Source organism: Barbatula barbatula (genome assembly GCF_947034865.1).
Source record: "Barbatula barbatula genome assembly, chromosome: 5".
Classification (NCBI taxonomy): domain Eukaryota; kingdom Metazoa; phylum Chordata; class Actinopteri; order Cypriniformes; family Nemacheilidae; genus Barbatula; species Barbatula barbatula.
The window spans coordinates 7,917,017-7,930,399 of NC_136769.1; the positions used below are offsets into that span (position 1 = coordinate 7,917,017).

Genomic DNA, 13,383 nt, shown 5'->3' on the forward strand with positions numbered 1-13,383 from the left:
TTGTATTGTATTATAAAGTGACCAAAGGTGTACATTTTATCCATGTGTTTGTTGGGTATCAAACCCATGACCTTTGCAGTGTTAACACAATGCTACAGGAACATTATGCGTGTTATGTCTTAGCATTTGTGCACTTTAACACGGAATGTCATTCCTCCTAGATGTCCAAAGTGTCAACTGAACCCGGAACATTCCTTTAATCAACCTATCAAAAGCGTAGACCCAAAAAACAGATCTTCCAAAACAAAAGTGGATTGAAGTACATTGTGTGAAGAAAAAAGGAATAAAATATGAATGATGGACATTCTGGAAAGGAAATCTGATTGGTCAACACAACATGAAGTATGAAGAAGAAATCTGACCCTGATTCCGATGTCTGATGGGGCTTTAAATTGACTTCTATCTTGTGACTTACAGCACTACTTCAACCAATCAAAACATCATCAACAGGTCTGGGTCATCAACGCTCACTTGGCGCATTATGTGCTCGAGACAAAATGTGTTTTTTTAAGCGCTATCCTTTCAGTTGGTTGCTACGGTTACCTGCTGCTTCGCTTGGCACGGGCTCGTGCGTAATAGGCTTCATAGGATTTGGATTTCAACTCTAGTGCCTTGGAGGCAAACTCCTCTGCCATCCCAAAGTCCTGCAAGCAACAACAGGACCAACAGTCATACACTGAGCCATACATGAGATCAGAGCGAGGACAAACACACTCACACGTGGACTTGCACACTTACACACACACATATACATATATACATACGTACATACATACATATGCAACATTTATGCACACAGACACTCTTACAATCAACATTAAATGAGGACATAAACAATGAGCCAAAAACATTCAGAGCAAATGTGATAAATGGACATAAAATTGTGAAAACGATCGTACAGATGCACATACACACATTTATATGCTCTATGAGGACAGTGGGAAATGCAATGCCACAGAGCTTCAAGACTGAGCCAAACTACTGTCTGTACTAAACCTCACGAACCGATAAACCTACAAAACAAACTGAAACAGATGAAAGCGAGATGGGAAAAAATGTGGATTGTTCTGAATCACCATCAACTTAAAGTTACAGCATGGGCTGAGTTCACAGGGAGCTTTAAAGAAGTTCCCTCAAAGGGCCCGGAGGCTTGAAATTGTAAACGTAAATGTTTTTAAGAATGGGATTGAATAAGAAATAAAGCATTATTAAAACAAAATGGGAAGATCAAATGATTCCTAGTGCGTCAATAAACCCATTCTGTTGACGTCCTGAAGTGTTAAAGCTAAAGGGTATTTTTTCTGTATTGAAGACAATGTATGCGTTACTCCACACACCATGCTGCTCATAAACAATGAGTTTACAAAACCTCTATAAGTTCTGACAAAAACAACCAGACAATCTGAGTCATTGTCATAAGGAAGAGTGGCTTTGGAGAGAGATCTAAAGGAAGAGCGAGTTTCTTCCCAATTGTATGCTTTCAAAGCTAGCTTGCTAATGCTAACCTTTACGAAACTGCCTCCACTGGATTAAAAAAAACAAATACGAACACAGACAGATTTAACTAATACGTACACATATGAAATTTGTTATCAAGTTGCTGTTTTGTGTGTTTATTGAAAACATTTATTTACAGTATACAAACTGAAGAAATATGTCATGAGATACGCCAAAAATACTAGGGTTGTCTAACAATTAATCGCATCCAGAATAAAAATGTGTGTTTACATAATATGTCTGTGTACTGTGCATATTATTTTTGTATTTATAAAAACATACACATGCATGCATATATTTCAAAGATAAAAATCAATAAACACTTGTGTATAATTTAAATAAATGAATTGGGGCTGTCAACAATGAATAAAAATGTGTGTTTACATAATGTCTGTCTACTGTGATTATTAATTTTGTATTCATGAACTCAAAATATCTAGGAAATATTTATATGTATTTATTTATATTTATGAATAATTAAGATGATTTATAAACGTTTATTCATTTTTATGTTTTTCTTAAATGTTTACATGTGTGTTTTTGTGTTTATAAATACAAAATGAATACGCACTGCACACAGACATATATTATGTAAACACAAACTTTTATACTGGATGCTATTAATCGTGATTAATCAGTTGACAGCCCTAACTGAAACAATGTAAAGTTTTATTGAATAATATTAAATTGTCCATCATGATAATGACCAAACTGTCTATGATGTTATTTCAATGACTACAAATGAGTTTTTAATGTTTGCTGATAATGTCTGTAAGATTCCGTAAAAGAGTAAAGGAGGGACAGGATAGAGCATTACGGTTAAATCTGAGTTTTCAAGACTCACGTTCATTTTCCTGCGGCAGCGGGAGAGATTGAGCAGCAGAGAGACTTTGAGTTCACGGAAGGTCTTCAGGTCTTCTGTGAAACCCTCTCGTGGGAACTTCTTTAGGGCGTACTGGTACCGCTGAGCCGCTTCCTTCACTTTTCCTTTCTGGACCAGTGAAACCAGAGATATTAAGTGTATAAAATAATCACCATTGTGATTCTGATGTCAAATATACATATTTACTGTCTCTATGTGGTTTGCGGACATAATGCTAACGTAAAATATAAAAACAACTGGTATGAGTATGAAAACAAACATGATTTATCCGTATGTTATGTATTTTTGATCTGCCACCAGGGGGAACCAATATATAATTTTTTCTTATGATAAACTTAAACTAAGTACTTGATATTATTCTTTATATTTATTTTAACCTTCAAGAGTAATATTACACTTTTAATTTAACCTTTAATAAAACCCTTTTATTGACTGCTTTATTATTTTGTCATTATTTTTTATATATTTTATGTGTAGCAAAACAATTATAGCCACTGACCTTGTAGTATCCATCTCCCTCCTCCATCAGTTTGCTCAGCAGAACGATCATAATATCAGGTTTGGATGTCGCCATTGCCCATGTCGCCGGACCTGAAAGCAACAGAGTATGAAAAAGAAGAAAGGCAAATTTCAGAGTCAACAAAGACTGATGGTCTGTTTGTGCACAAGACTAGTTTTTCCTAATCTCTCAGGGCCACAAAGGATTGAGTCGAGCTGGCAGGATATCTTGCTTGTGGAGACAAAGTCTACAAACAACATTAAATATCGCAAAAAGCTACAGCAACACACAAAAATAAATAAAACAAATAAGAAAACAATTTGTTGCTTATACCTTGCTGAACAAAAATCTTAAAAAAACAATCTATATAACAATAAAACATTGATTCCAACTTTGACTACGGTCATGTTGGAGTCTGAACAGGTCAGGTGCGTAAACTGGTTTAATCTGAACGGCCAGTAAAGGGAGGGTTGGGACGGTATGGTAGGGGTCTATTAGAGCTTTAGGCCACATCCACACAAAGCCAGAGCTTTGACAATCCGACTTTTCTTTATCCTTTTCACGCGTCGTCTCAAGAAATATCTGCATACACACGAAACCACTAAACAACTCAAAATGATGTAGAATACACACAAAACCAGTAACTTATGTGGCGCCACAATGATAGATACAGAAAAAACGGAGAAGACGACTTTGATCATGCGCATAAACTGTGCGCGCTGGGGTGTTGACATCATCGTTTAAAAAAATATACGGATCGGCTGTACACAAGAAAACGCAAGGGTGACATTTCAGATTTATTCACTACGGGTCCCGGTTTAAAAAAATAGTGCTTTCAGGCATCCAACACGCTGATACGTTACAAAATCTTTTATGTATACAGCTAAACGTGTCTCCGTGTGCATGGCATCTTAGACAGGCAGTGATTAAGTGCAGTTCATGCAAGATGCAGAGAAAAATAATAACTGTTAACATAGGATGCATTCTTGCCCTAAACAACAACAACAACAAAAAACAGGTTTGATGGCTCCAAAGGTTTGAAAATGGCCATCTAGGTCATGTACTTTGCAAGAGCACATCCAGTTTGAAAGCTGCCTTAAGTCCGGTTCACACAAAGCATGATAACAAGAGCCGTACTGTACAAGCATTAATTTAATCAAACAAAAATGCAGTTTTACATTTTGACAGGCTGTCAATGTTTTATATTTATACTCAAAGCATATCAATGTTGTGAACAGGCCTTAAGTGTGCATCAAATTCAACTTGTGGCAATTCCTCATCATCATGCAAAACGCAACGCCTTTTTTTGTTTACATGCAGCCATGTGACTGAACAAACACACAAAATGAACATGGACGATCCGCGTCTACGCTCCGAGCAGAACTTCACGAATTCATTTTGTGCATTTATTTAAATGTTTTGTAAAAACAAGCGATACAACACAAGTTTGATTGAAGAACAATAGACCACACCGGTGACGAGATGATGGGACACAGTCAAAAAATGGCAGGTGGGACGCATAAAGGTCTGTTTTACCTCGGGCACCAGTGGGGAGTGTCTGACATCCTGGTTACGGAGAGAGAGGAGGTGGGAGGGGTCACGAGTGAAAGGGTGAGAGGTTATTGGGGAATGGGAGGGGCATCCGTATCAGACAAGGAGAAGAGGTTTATGGGAACAGAAAACAGGGTATGATAGATAGAGACAGAGAGATGGCGTTAAGGTGTGAGAGAGTGACACGAGAGGAAGAACAAGGAAGATCAGGCGTGAGTAGCTGTGGCAAGCAGCAACATTAGCAAAAGCAACAAGCCCATCCTGATCAGCTAGAGATCAGTGCAGTTCTGGAGTTTGGTGAGGAACACGAGGAAGAAGAGGAGGTTAGATTAGGATGAGGTTACAGGGAGGGGAATGAAGAATATATACTGAGATTGACCAAGCTGGTCCTAATTTAAGTCACTTGGTATATATATGAAGTACATGTGTCTACTGTGTGCTGTGTTTACAGTCTTCTGACTTCTTAGGATGATAGACAGCACGACAACTCAGAATAATATGCATTTCAAATATATAAAGTGGTCTGTGCAAACATCTGCCTGCCTGCAGGCGTTGCAACAGGTTTGTAATGCAAAATCAACTTCAATATTTATTTATCCACATGTACTGTTCATAAATGCAACTACGCTTGCAACCCAACGAATTAGTAAGAGACTTTTAAGACACTTTGCAATGTTAGTTTTCTTTTATCCTTTTGACACTTACCTATCTTGGCACCCTTCTTTAACAGTGCGACCACCACTGACGTGTTCCTGCAGCCAACAGCTCGGTCCAGAGGACGCATGCCGCTGTAGTCCACATGCTCGATCATAGCTCCATTATCCACCAGATACTGAACCTGAAACCATATAAAGACAATCTTGTTTTACCTCCATTTCGAAGCATTACGGTGGCTGACACAGGGCTAAGATGTCATCACATTTTCGCTTCTTTGACAAAGGAGATAACATATTTACGAAACGCGCTCTGTAGAGCAGTTTGTCCATTTAGGGCTACTGTAGAAACAACATGGCGAATTCCATGCAAGGGGACCCGCGGTGTATGGAGATAAAAATAGCTCATTCTTAAGTAATAAAAACATACCGTTTCATTATGCAAGGTCTTTATACACCTCTGAAGACATAGTTATGTACTGTATGTTTTTGCATGTCTGCCTAAATAATGACATACTGGACCTTTAAGTCATCAAAAATATTAAAGGACACTAACATTTATTTCTAATTATTTAAGAAAAGACAGAACTGTTAAACATATTTTAAAGCTGCATATCTATCAAAAAGAACATAACAGTAAACAGTCGGACATGAATCCTTCTCATAGCTGTGTGGCCAACAAAAAATGCTAATGCTAATAGGCCAACCAACCACTTCGGAGTCTCCATAGAAGGCAGCGAGATCCAAAGGTGTTCGGCCGCTCTTGTCCGCATGGACGGTTGCCGCGCCCCTCTCAACTAGGGCACGGACCAATGGGAGGTGACCTTTTAGACACGCCCAGCTCAGTGCTGTTAGCCCCTCCTTGTCCATTAGCGACAACGAGGCACCTATGAAATGTATTTAAGAGATAAAGTCAGAAAAATATTGACTGATTTATGTGGCTGCAATAAGTAAACTTAATCTGTTTATCACTCATATAACTTTAAATATATGATTGTATAGTTTGATTGCATACGCAACATAAACAACTCAGATGCATTTCTAATCTATTAGATTAAGACAGCTGTACCTTGAGCCAGCAGGAACTCCGCAGTGCCCAGATGTCCCTCAGACGCTGCCATCATGAGAGGAGTGCGGCCCTGTTTATCAGCCATGTTCACATCGGCACCGTGATTCAGTAGCAGGTCTACAATCTGTACAACCACAAACATAACACACATCCTCTAAAGAGCCTGATAACAATGAACAGCATTGTTTACTAGTGATGTTTTTGTGTCTGATTGGTGGATATGAGGTAGGTTTAGATGCCCCGAGTAATCCCCACCTGCCAGTGTCCCTGTCGCACGGTGCTGAAGAGAGGCACGATGCCCCTCCGGTTGGGCTGTGCCACCGCCGCCCCTTGTTCCAACAACAGACGACACACATCCAGCTTTCCTCGACCCGCTGCAGCCGTCAGTGCTGAGGAAACAAGAGTTTCATCAATGTGAACTTAGACAGATTTCAATCAAAACACATACAGTACACACACACACCGGGCTTCCATGTTATAGGGGCTTTCAATAGACATAATGATTTCTATACTGTACAAACTGTAAATTATATCTCCTTAACCTAACCAGCACAAAAACCTTTCTGCATTTTTACATTTTCAGAAAACATCATTTAGTTTGATAGGATTTTTGTTTTCCTCATTCTCCGAAAGGTCAAAACACTCACACACAAAAAATCTGTTGTACCTGTTTCTCCCCACAGTGTGTCAAAGTTGTTTATTTGCGCTCTCTCTTCCTCTTCCTCATCTTTCTCAGGCAGATCCAGCAGATATGATACGATCTGTGAATAAAAAAAGAAAGTGTTTATTGATCTAGATTTAATCATTTTAATTTATAATTTGTCATCTTAGTTTTGTTTAATTTTCATTTATTTTTAGTTTAAGATTTACAATTTGAGATATGTTTAAATATCTTTAGTTTTTGAACTGGCAGTCTTCGGGTCTACTGATGTTTCATGTGTTCACCAATTCTTCTTATTCATTTAAACTTCATTTTTTATATTTCAGGAAATGTTTACATTTTGTTATATTTAATAAAAACATGTAAATACCTCGGTATAGCCCATGCTAGCTGCTGCAATAAGTGCCTGCTGAACTGCGTGGCTTTTGCTAAAAGATCCAGACTGCTGTCCGTCAATATTCCATTCACACTGAACCAGATACTTCACCACCTCCAGATGACCCCGCAGGGCAGCGTGGACCAGAGCGCACTGCCCGTTTTTATCCAGGTGGTCCAACTATTCAGAGGCAAACATCCGACATGGTTAACAAGCACAAAAAAATTCTTCAGGCAAGATGCAATGATTGGTTGATAGCAATGTCATCCAGACCCCAGGTGACCTCCATACATTTTTATTATGATCTATTCACGTCAATGGCTGACCTTGGCTCTCCTGCTGCAGAGAGTGGTGACAATGGACAGGTGTCCCGCGGAGGCTGCGTAGCCTAGCGGGGTGAGTCCGCTCTCTGATACGCCCTCCACTTCCGCCCCGAACTCCAACAGCAAAGCAACCGTCTCCAGGTAGCCCAGGTGGGCGTGCACGCATAGAATGGGGGCGTTGTTTAACACCTCTGTGCGATAGTTCACGTTGGCGCCGCCCAGAATCAGCAGTCGGGATACCTTGAGGAAGACAAGGGGGGTGGTGAACATTTATGAGTCAAACAACTGCACTATTGATTCATCAGAAGTGAGTTGAGTTGGTTTCGAACACAGCTTAATGTCAATTTGATTTATGTCGGTATATGGATTGCCTGGATCATCTTTTTTTTTAAAGAATGCAGAAACAACAGCTGATACCTTGATGTTAGGTGTGTAGAGGTTTCTCAGCGAAGCCAGCGCAGCAGAAAGACCTTCTGAACTGTAGAAAACCCACAACCCCTGCAGAACCGAGGAGGAAACCCCAACCTTCTTACTCAAGCCCTGCAAATACGACAATGCGGTTTGTTAAAACTCAACTATTTCACCAGCTTAAAAGCATTTGTACGTTTGTACATGTTGTGTGCCCACCTTAAAGATGTGAGCTTTGAGAATGTGGTGACCGAGTTCAAGGGTCTGTTGTCGATTGAGTTTTCCTTCTTGTCTTGAAAACCAGAATGCGAGCAGTGTGTGTCCACTCCTAAAAAAAAAACAGAAACTTTTAGCATCAGTATGGTTAAATCTAACGGTTTGACAATCACAACTCACAAAATTCAAGTTTGCATTCGGGGCCTTCTAACCTGGGGTCGCACAGGAACTTGGTCTTCTCTCCTTCCTCTCTCCAGATGAGCCACTCTCTAAAGGAGGGATGGACGAACATGCGCGTCCCGTCGCGTCTTTTCACTAGGAAAGGCGACAGGAGTTCTGATCTCTGCTGGAAATCGTCCCAGTCGAGAGCTGGTCCCCACACCACGCTGGAGTTGACGGCGCTGTACACCTGCTCGTCGGTTAGGGGATGCAGGGAGGCCACGGCCACGTTGAGCAGCGGAAGAACACGCTCGAACGAGGACTGCGTGGGGAAACGCATGTTCAGCAGCAGCAGGTAGACCTCAGCCAGATTTACAGGAACCACCTGAACACAAAACATCACAAATACGGTTATTAAATACATTTATTAAAAAAACTGACATGAAAGTGTACCTTCAATATAAAAGTTATAGAGTGAATTTACAAATAGAGTACTGCTGAGATGAACTCTGGCTAACAAAACCTCAAAATATTTAAATGTTTTAATCTATGACATAAAACACACCGGTTATAACCCGCTCTTGATTTTTTAAAAAGCTTTATCGTGTCTAATAAAAGAAGTTGCTATAGGCGAATACATCCTTAGGCGAGGACGTTAGACATCATCGGGCATATAAATATCACAAATAATGAAACATGGGCACCAATTTCTAAAAACATAGATGCGGGTTCATTCACAGAGTAATTATTTATCAGGGAACACGATTTTAAAAATATTTGAGAACGTTGTCTTAGATTTGTTGGTGATAACATTGCTATAGATCGTTGCTATTGACTGATAATATCCTCATGTTAGCTTTTTTACTTCTGGCGATTGTATTTAGGCTTTAAAAGTAACAGATGTTGTGTTAATGAACTTGTAAAGATTATCTTGAAAGACAAAACATGTACACATCACCGTCCTTCTGGTGAGACGTTAAAACGAGGTCCTAACTCTCTGTGGTCATCAAAAATCCCTAATAGTAGGGGTGTAACCCCGGGCATCCTGGTCCAATTCGCCCATTCGCCTCTATACATCATGGCCTCCTTAACATCCCTATATTGGCTTTGCATACTCTGTCTACTCTTCAACAATAGGTGGGTAGCTGGCATCGCATCATCCAGGTGAATGCTGCACATTGGTGGTGGTTGAGGAGATTCCCCCTTCGATGTAAAGCACTTCGAATACCCAGAAAAGGGTATATAAACTTCCGAGTTGGCCTACAAAAATGTATCATCTCCGAGGTACTGTATTCACACAGAACATCTTAAATGAAATCAAAAGACACTACTTATTTAGTTCCTAATTTACTTTTCAAATATTTTTTTTTTTAAATTCACTTTGTACATGGTAACGCAGGTGAGGTGCAAGCTGAACAAACCCTAACCTTATAGCTGGAGCTTTTGAGCACGAGGTAGCCCTTCTCAATGAGGTCCAGCGTCAGCTTCAGGTACAGATATGAGCCTCGGCTCAGACTCTTCAGATGAGCGCTTAATTTGGTGAAAGCTGCATTGTCCAGCTTGCCATTAAGTGCCACATTGCTCTGGATCTCTAGGCTGAGGTGCAAGCGGTGCAGGATGTAGCCCTGCAGGTCTGAGTCGATGGCGTCACTCTCCTCCAGCCGATCCAGAGAGATACGGTGAAACGGCAACAGGCGAGTCACATCCTGAGACACAAGTGCAAAAGGAGAAATACATGTGACATGAAATTTTGTTTTATAACAATAAAAGAAAGACCAACAGGTAGACAGAATCTCAAACAGTAGCATTTCTCTGACAGACCTGTAATGTCGTTCTGACAGTAACCACCAGTTTAAGCCATGGAGGAAATCGTTCGATGGTTTTACACAGGAAAGAAACAATGGTCTCCCCGTAATCTGGTTTATGGAACTCCGCCTCATTCAACCCGTCAATCAAGATGATGAGATTCTCCTCGCACGCGATCTTCCTCTCTAAAAACATCGCAAGATTGAGGTGTTTTGTGCGCAGCTGGATTATCGCTTATCTTGGTTGTGCATAAATAAATGTTTGCCCACCTCTGTGCAGTATTTCCAGTGGTTCCAACAGACCCCTGCGGAATGCGTTAAAAGGGTCCTGCACACAGGCGCGCAGGCTGAGCGTGCTCTGGAGGTGAGGCTGACGGAGCAGAAGTTCTCGGTAGGCCTGCATCTGAGGTGCCCTGCATAACAGCGCCGCCACGTTATGAACGAACTCGGGGACCAGGCAGGTGTAAGCATTATCTGCCTGACAGTAATGATACGCCACCACCTACAGGATGGGAAGAGAGACATAAGACGACTTAATCAAAAGTGCACTCAATGTTTTACTTCAAGCTGGTTTAGGTTATCAAATGTACGATAGACTGCAGAACACAAAATAAGATATTTGGAAGAATGTTTGTAACAGAACTGTTGGTTTGCATTGGTTTATTCCATGTAATAGACTTGAATGGGGACCAATGGTTTTAGTTCATGAACATTCTTCAAAATATCTTATTTTGTGTTCCGTGGAAGATTGAAACTCGAACAGGTTTTAAATAACAACAGATAATAATGACAGAATTCTAATTTTTTCACTTTAAATGTTGATTTAAAAAGTCACATTAACATGTCTAGTCTTTAGGACCCAGTGCAAGAACCGCTCTAAGCTGAATACCACAATGAATATTAAGACGGGAGAAAGACTGAAAGCTTAGAAACTTTGAGACGAAGGAGGGGATTTATAATGCATAAAACATTACAGAGTTTGAGTGCATCAATGGCCTTATTCCAATATTCGCCACTTCCCAGACTTCACTTCATCATGCAGTGTGTGTGTGTTGTGTGTGTCTTCAAAAGCATGTGATCATTAACCATGCGGAGCACTCAGTATATCTAATGGCAGTGCTGGGAGCCTCTGCGGATATAAATATTGGATAAGGCAACAGAGCCGCAATAAACCTTTGTGCTTAAAAGAACAGAGAGAATGAAAAATAATGAGAGCAGGAGTCAATTAATAAATAAGAGAGATAGAAAAAGAAACAGTTGTCATGGAGGAATGAAAGAAGATAGAGACTGATGGTAGGTTGGTTGGAGTGTGTTGGTATTAGTTGGCACCTGTGACGCCAGCCTCCTGAGCGCCTCTTCCTGGCGTCTTCGCATTTCTGGCGTGCCGGGACAGCTGCTCCCCCCGACCAGTGTGCCATGAGCAGACTGAGGCTGACTGAGGGGCAGGGTGTCACCATCTGAAATAAAGTGACTATAAATTTGAGATGTGCATGCAAAACCGCTTTAGATAAGAAACATCTTAAATTATTGATTTTCTTTATTTTTTCAAAATGAAATGCCTTTACAGTTGCTGACAAAAATCCCTCTTGATTTTTCATCCCCATCTCTCTGTTCATGCATGTGACATCTACTTCTCACAGTTCCGTCAATTCTCGATTACTAAAATCACGCCTCATCCATTTTTTTCTTACTGAATATCTTGTTGCACTTGGGAACACATTCATTACGCAAGTAAAACTATCATCTTATCCAATAAGCATCTCTCAGACACAATTTGCCAATTCACTCACGTTTTGGGGAGGCGTGTGGGCTGTCGGAGGTGATCTGTCTCATGCGGTTGCCGTGGCAGCTCAGTGCCACCAAGCGAGAGATGATGGCAGTTTTGCCAAATCCCACGTTGCCGACGATAACGACACCTTGATTGGCGGTGGGTTCGTTGCTGCGAAGACACGCCTCCACTTCCTGGAAGAGCCATTCTCGGCCGATGAAGACAGTCTCGGATGTGAGGCTGGGCACCTCGAAGAGAAGCGGCTTTAAGGCGATGTCAGGTGGTCGGTATGGAGCAAAGCGCACTGCATCATGGGGAACAAAGGACCAGGTTTTCCTTACATAATCTTTTTCCATATGCTGCCATTTTAATGTGAATATATTGACTTTACATGAAATAAAACGTACGTACTTCATTTGAGACTAAAAAAAGCCATTCTCATGTGACATTGGTTAATACATTTTAAAGATCTCACTATCATCAAAGACCTCAGGAAATGCAGGATTGCAGTTTTCATCCTAACCAGCAGGGGGAGATGTTTTGTCTGCAATGGCCAGATAAGCTCTTCTTACGCAAGTTGTAGCTGCGGCGTGAAACATCATGAATCAACGGTCGGCAACAGGGTGTCTTGACTGGTTAATGTACGGCAGAAAATACTGCTGAAATAACAGATCAGCTGCCACGCTGGGAACAGGCGCAAAGCCATCACTGCTGTTGCCATGGTTACAGAAACCCACCCCTGAAAAAACCTTGCTTGTTGCTTTTATGAATAGATTATCTGTCAAAAACGTTGCAAGCTTGTGTGCGGAGAAATTTATATTCATCTTGTTAATCCCCCACATATGCTTGCCATCCATCACACCGTAAACCTCATTATAAAGACCCTTAATATTCAATAAAACAATCCTCATCTAAAATTCATACAATCTCCATTATCCTCATATTTATCATCAAACCGACTGAAGCATAACTACACAAACACTTAATCCTGATTACTGATCATACTCATACTGTAAATGTCATTTCAAAGCAGGTTAATCTTCAATTATTTCTATTAATTATTCTAGGACGCTCTATAATGGATTAATTCCTTACACTGATCCTATAGGCTTATTCAGCAACAAGTATAATGGAATGTAGTATTGTCGGCTTATTAATCACCAAATCAGCATGTGGGCTAATAATTCATAGTGTGCGAATTCATAATCTGTGCATTAACAAGCAATATACTTGTTACTACTTAAAGTACAGCATTAGTGGCTTTTAAAGGCATTTATAATGTGCTAAAAATATAACAATGTCAGACAAGTCATGTCTATCAGAAGTCCATATTTGTCTTTTGAAAGTCCAAAGATTTGACAAAATCCATTTTCTTCCATGAAACCCAAGGATCCAAGATTTTATTTTTCAAAAGACACAGATTACAGATCGCTGTGTGGTTGATTTAGGATGCATGGAGTCTTGACTGTGAGCTCTGGCAGATGCCATTAACCAGAGCTGCTGCTAATAGAAAGT

The 13,383-nt window shown here is 40.4% G+C and overlaps 1 protein-coding gene across 1 annotated transcript in view; it reads right to left on the bottom strand.

Annotated features, from left to right (window-relative positions):
• The window catches only part of tanc2a (tetratricopeptide repeat, ankyrin repeat and coiled-coil containing 2a), a 104,967-nt gene that overhangs the window by 3,470 nt on the left and 88,114 nt on the right, over positions 1-13,383 (bottom strand). Inside the window, exons 9-26 of the mRNA XM_079456585.1 lie at positions 11,891-12,172; positions 11,430-11,557; positions 10,371-10,602; positions 10,117-10,286; positions 9,723-10,001; positions 8,349-8,680; positions 8,140-8,248; positions 7,930-8,052; positions 7,516-7,752; positions 7,184-7,369; positions 6,820-6,913; positions 6,408-6,541; positions 6,153-6,276; positions 5,795-5,970; positions 5,136-5,268; positions 2,880-2,971; positions 2,342-2,488; positions 544-644 (exon numbers count right to left, since the gene is read on the bottom strand). Of these exons, the coding sequence (XP_079312711.1) occupies positions 544-644; positions 2,342-2,488; positions 2,880-2,971; positions 5,136-5,268; positions 5,795-5,970; positions 6,153-6,276; positions 6,408-6,541; positions 6,820-6,913; positions 7,184-7,369; positions 7,516-7,752; positions 7,930-8,052; positions 8,140-8,248; positions 8,349-8,680; positions 9,723-10,001; positions 10,117-10,286; positions 10,371-10,602; positions 11,430-11,557; positions 11,891-12,172 (3,079 nt within the window). The remainder of the gene's footprint in view (positions 1-543; positions 645-2,341; positions 2,489-2,879; positions 2,972-5,135; positions 5,269-5,794; positions 5,971-6,152; positions 6,277-6,407; positions 6,542-6,819; positions 6,914-7,183; positions 7,370-7,515; positions 7,753-7,929; positions 8,053-8,139; positions 8,249-8,348; positions 8,681-9,722; positions 10,002-10,116; positions 10,287-10,370; positions 10,603-11,429; positions 11,558-11,890; positions 12,173-13,383) is intronic.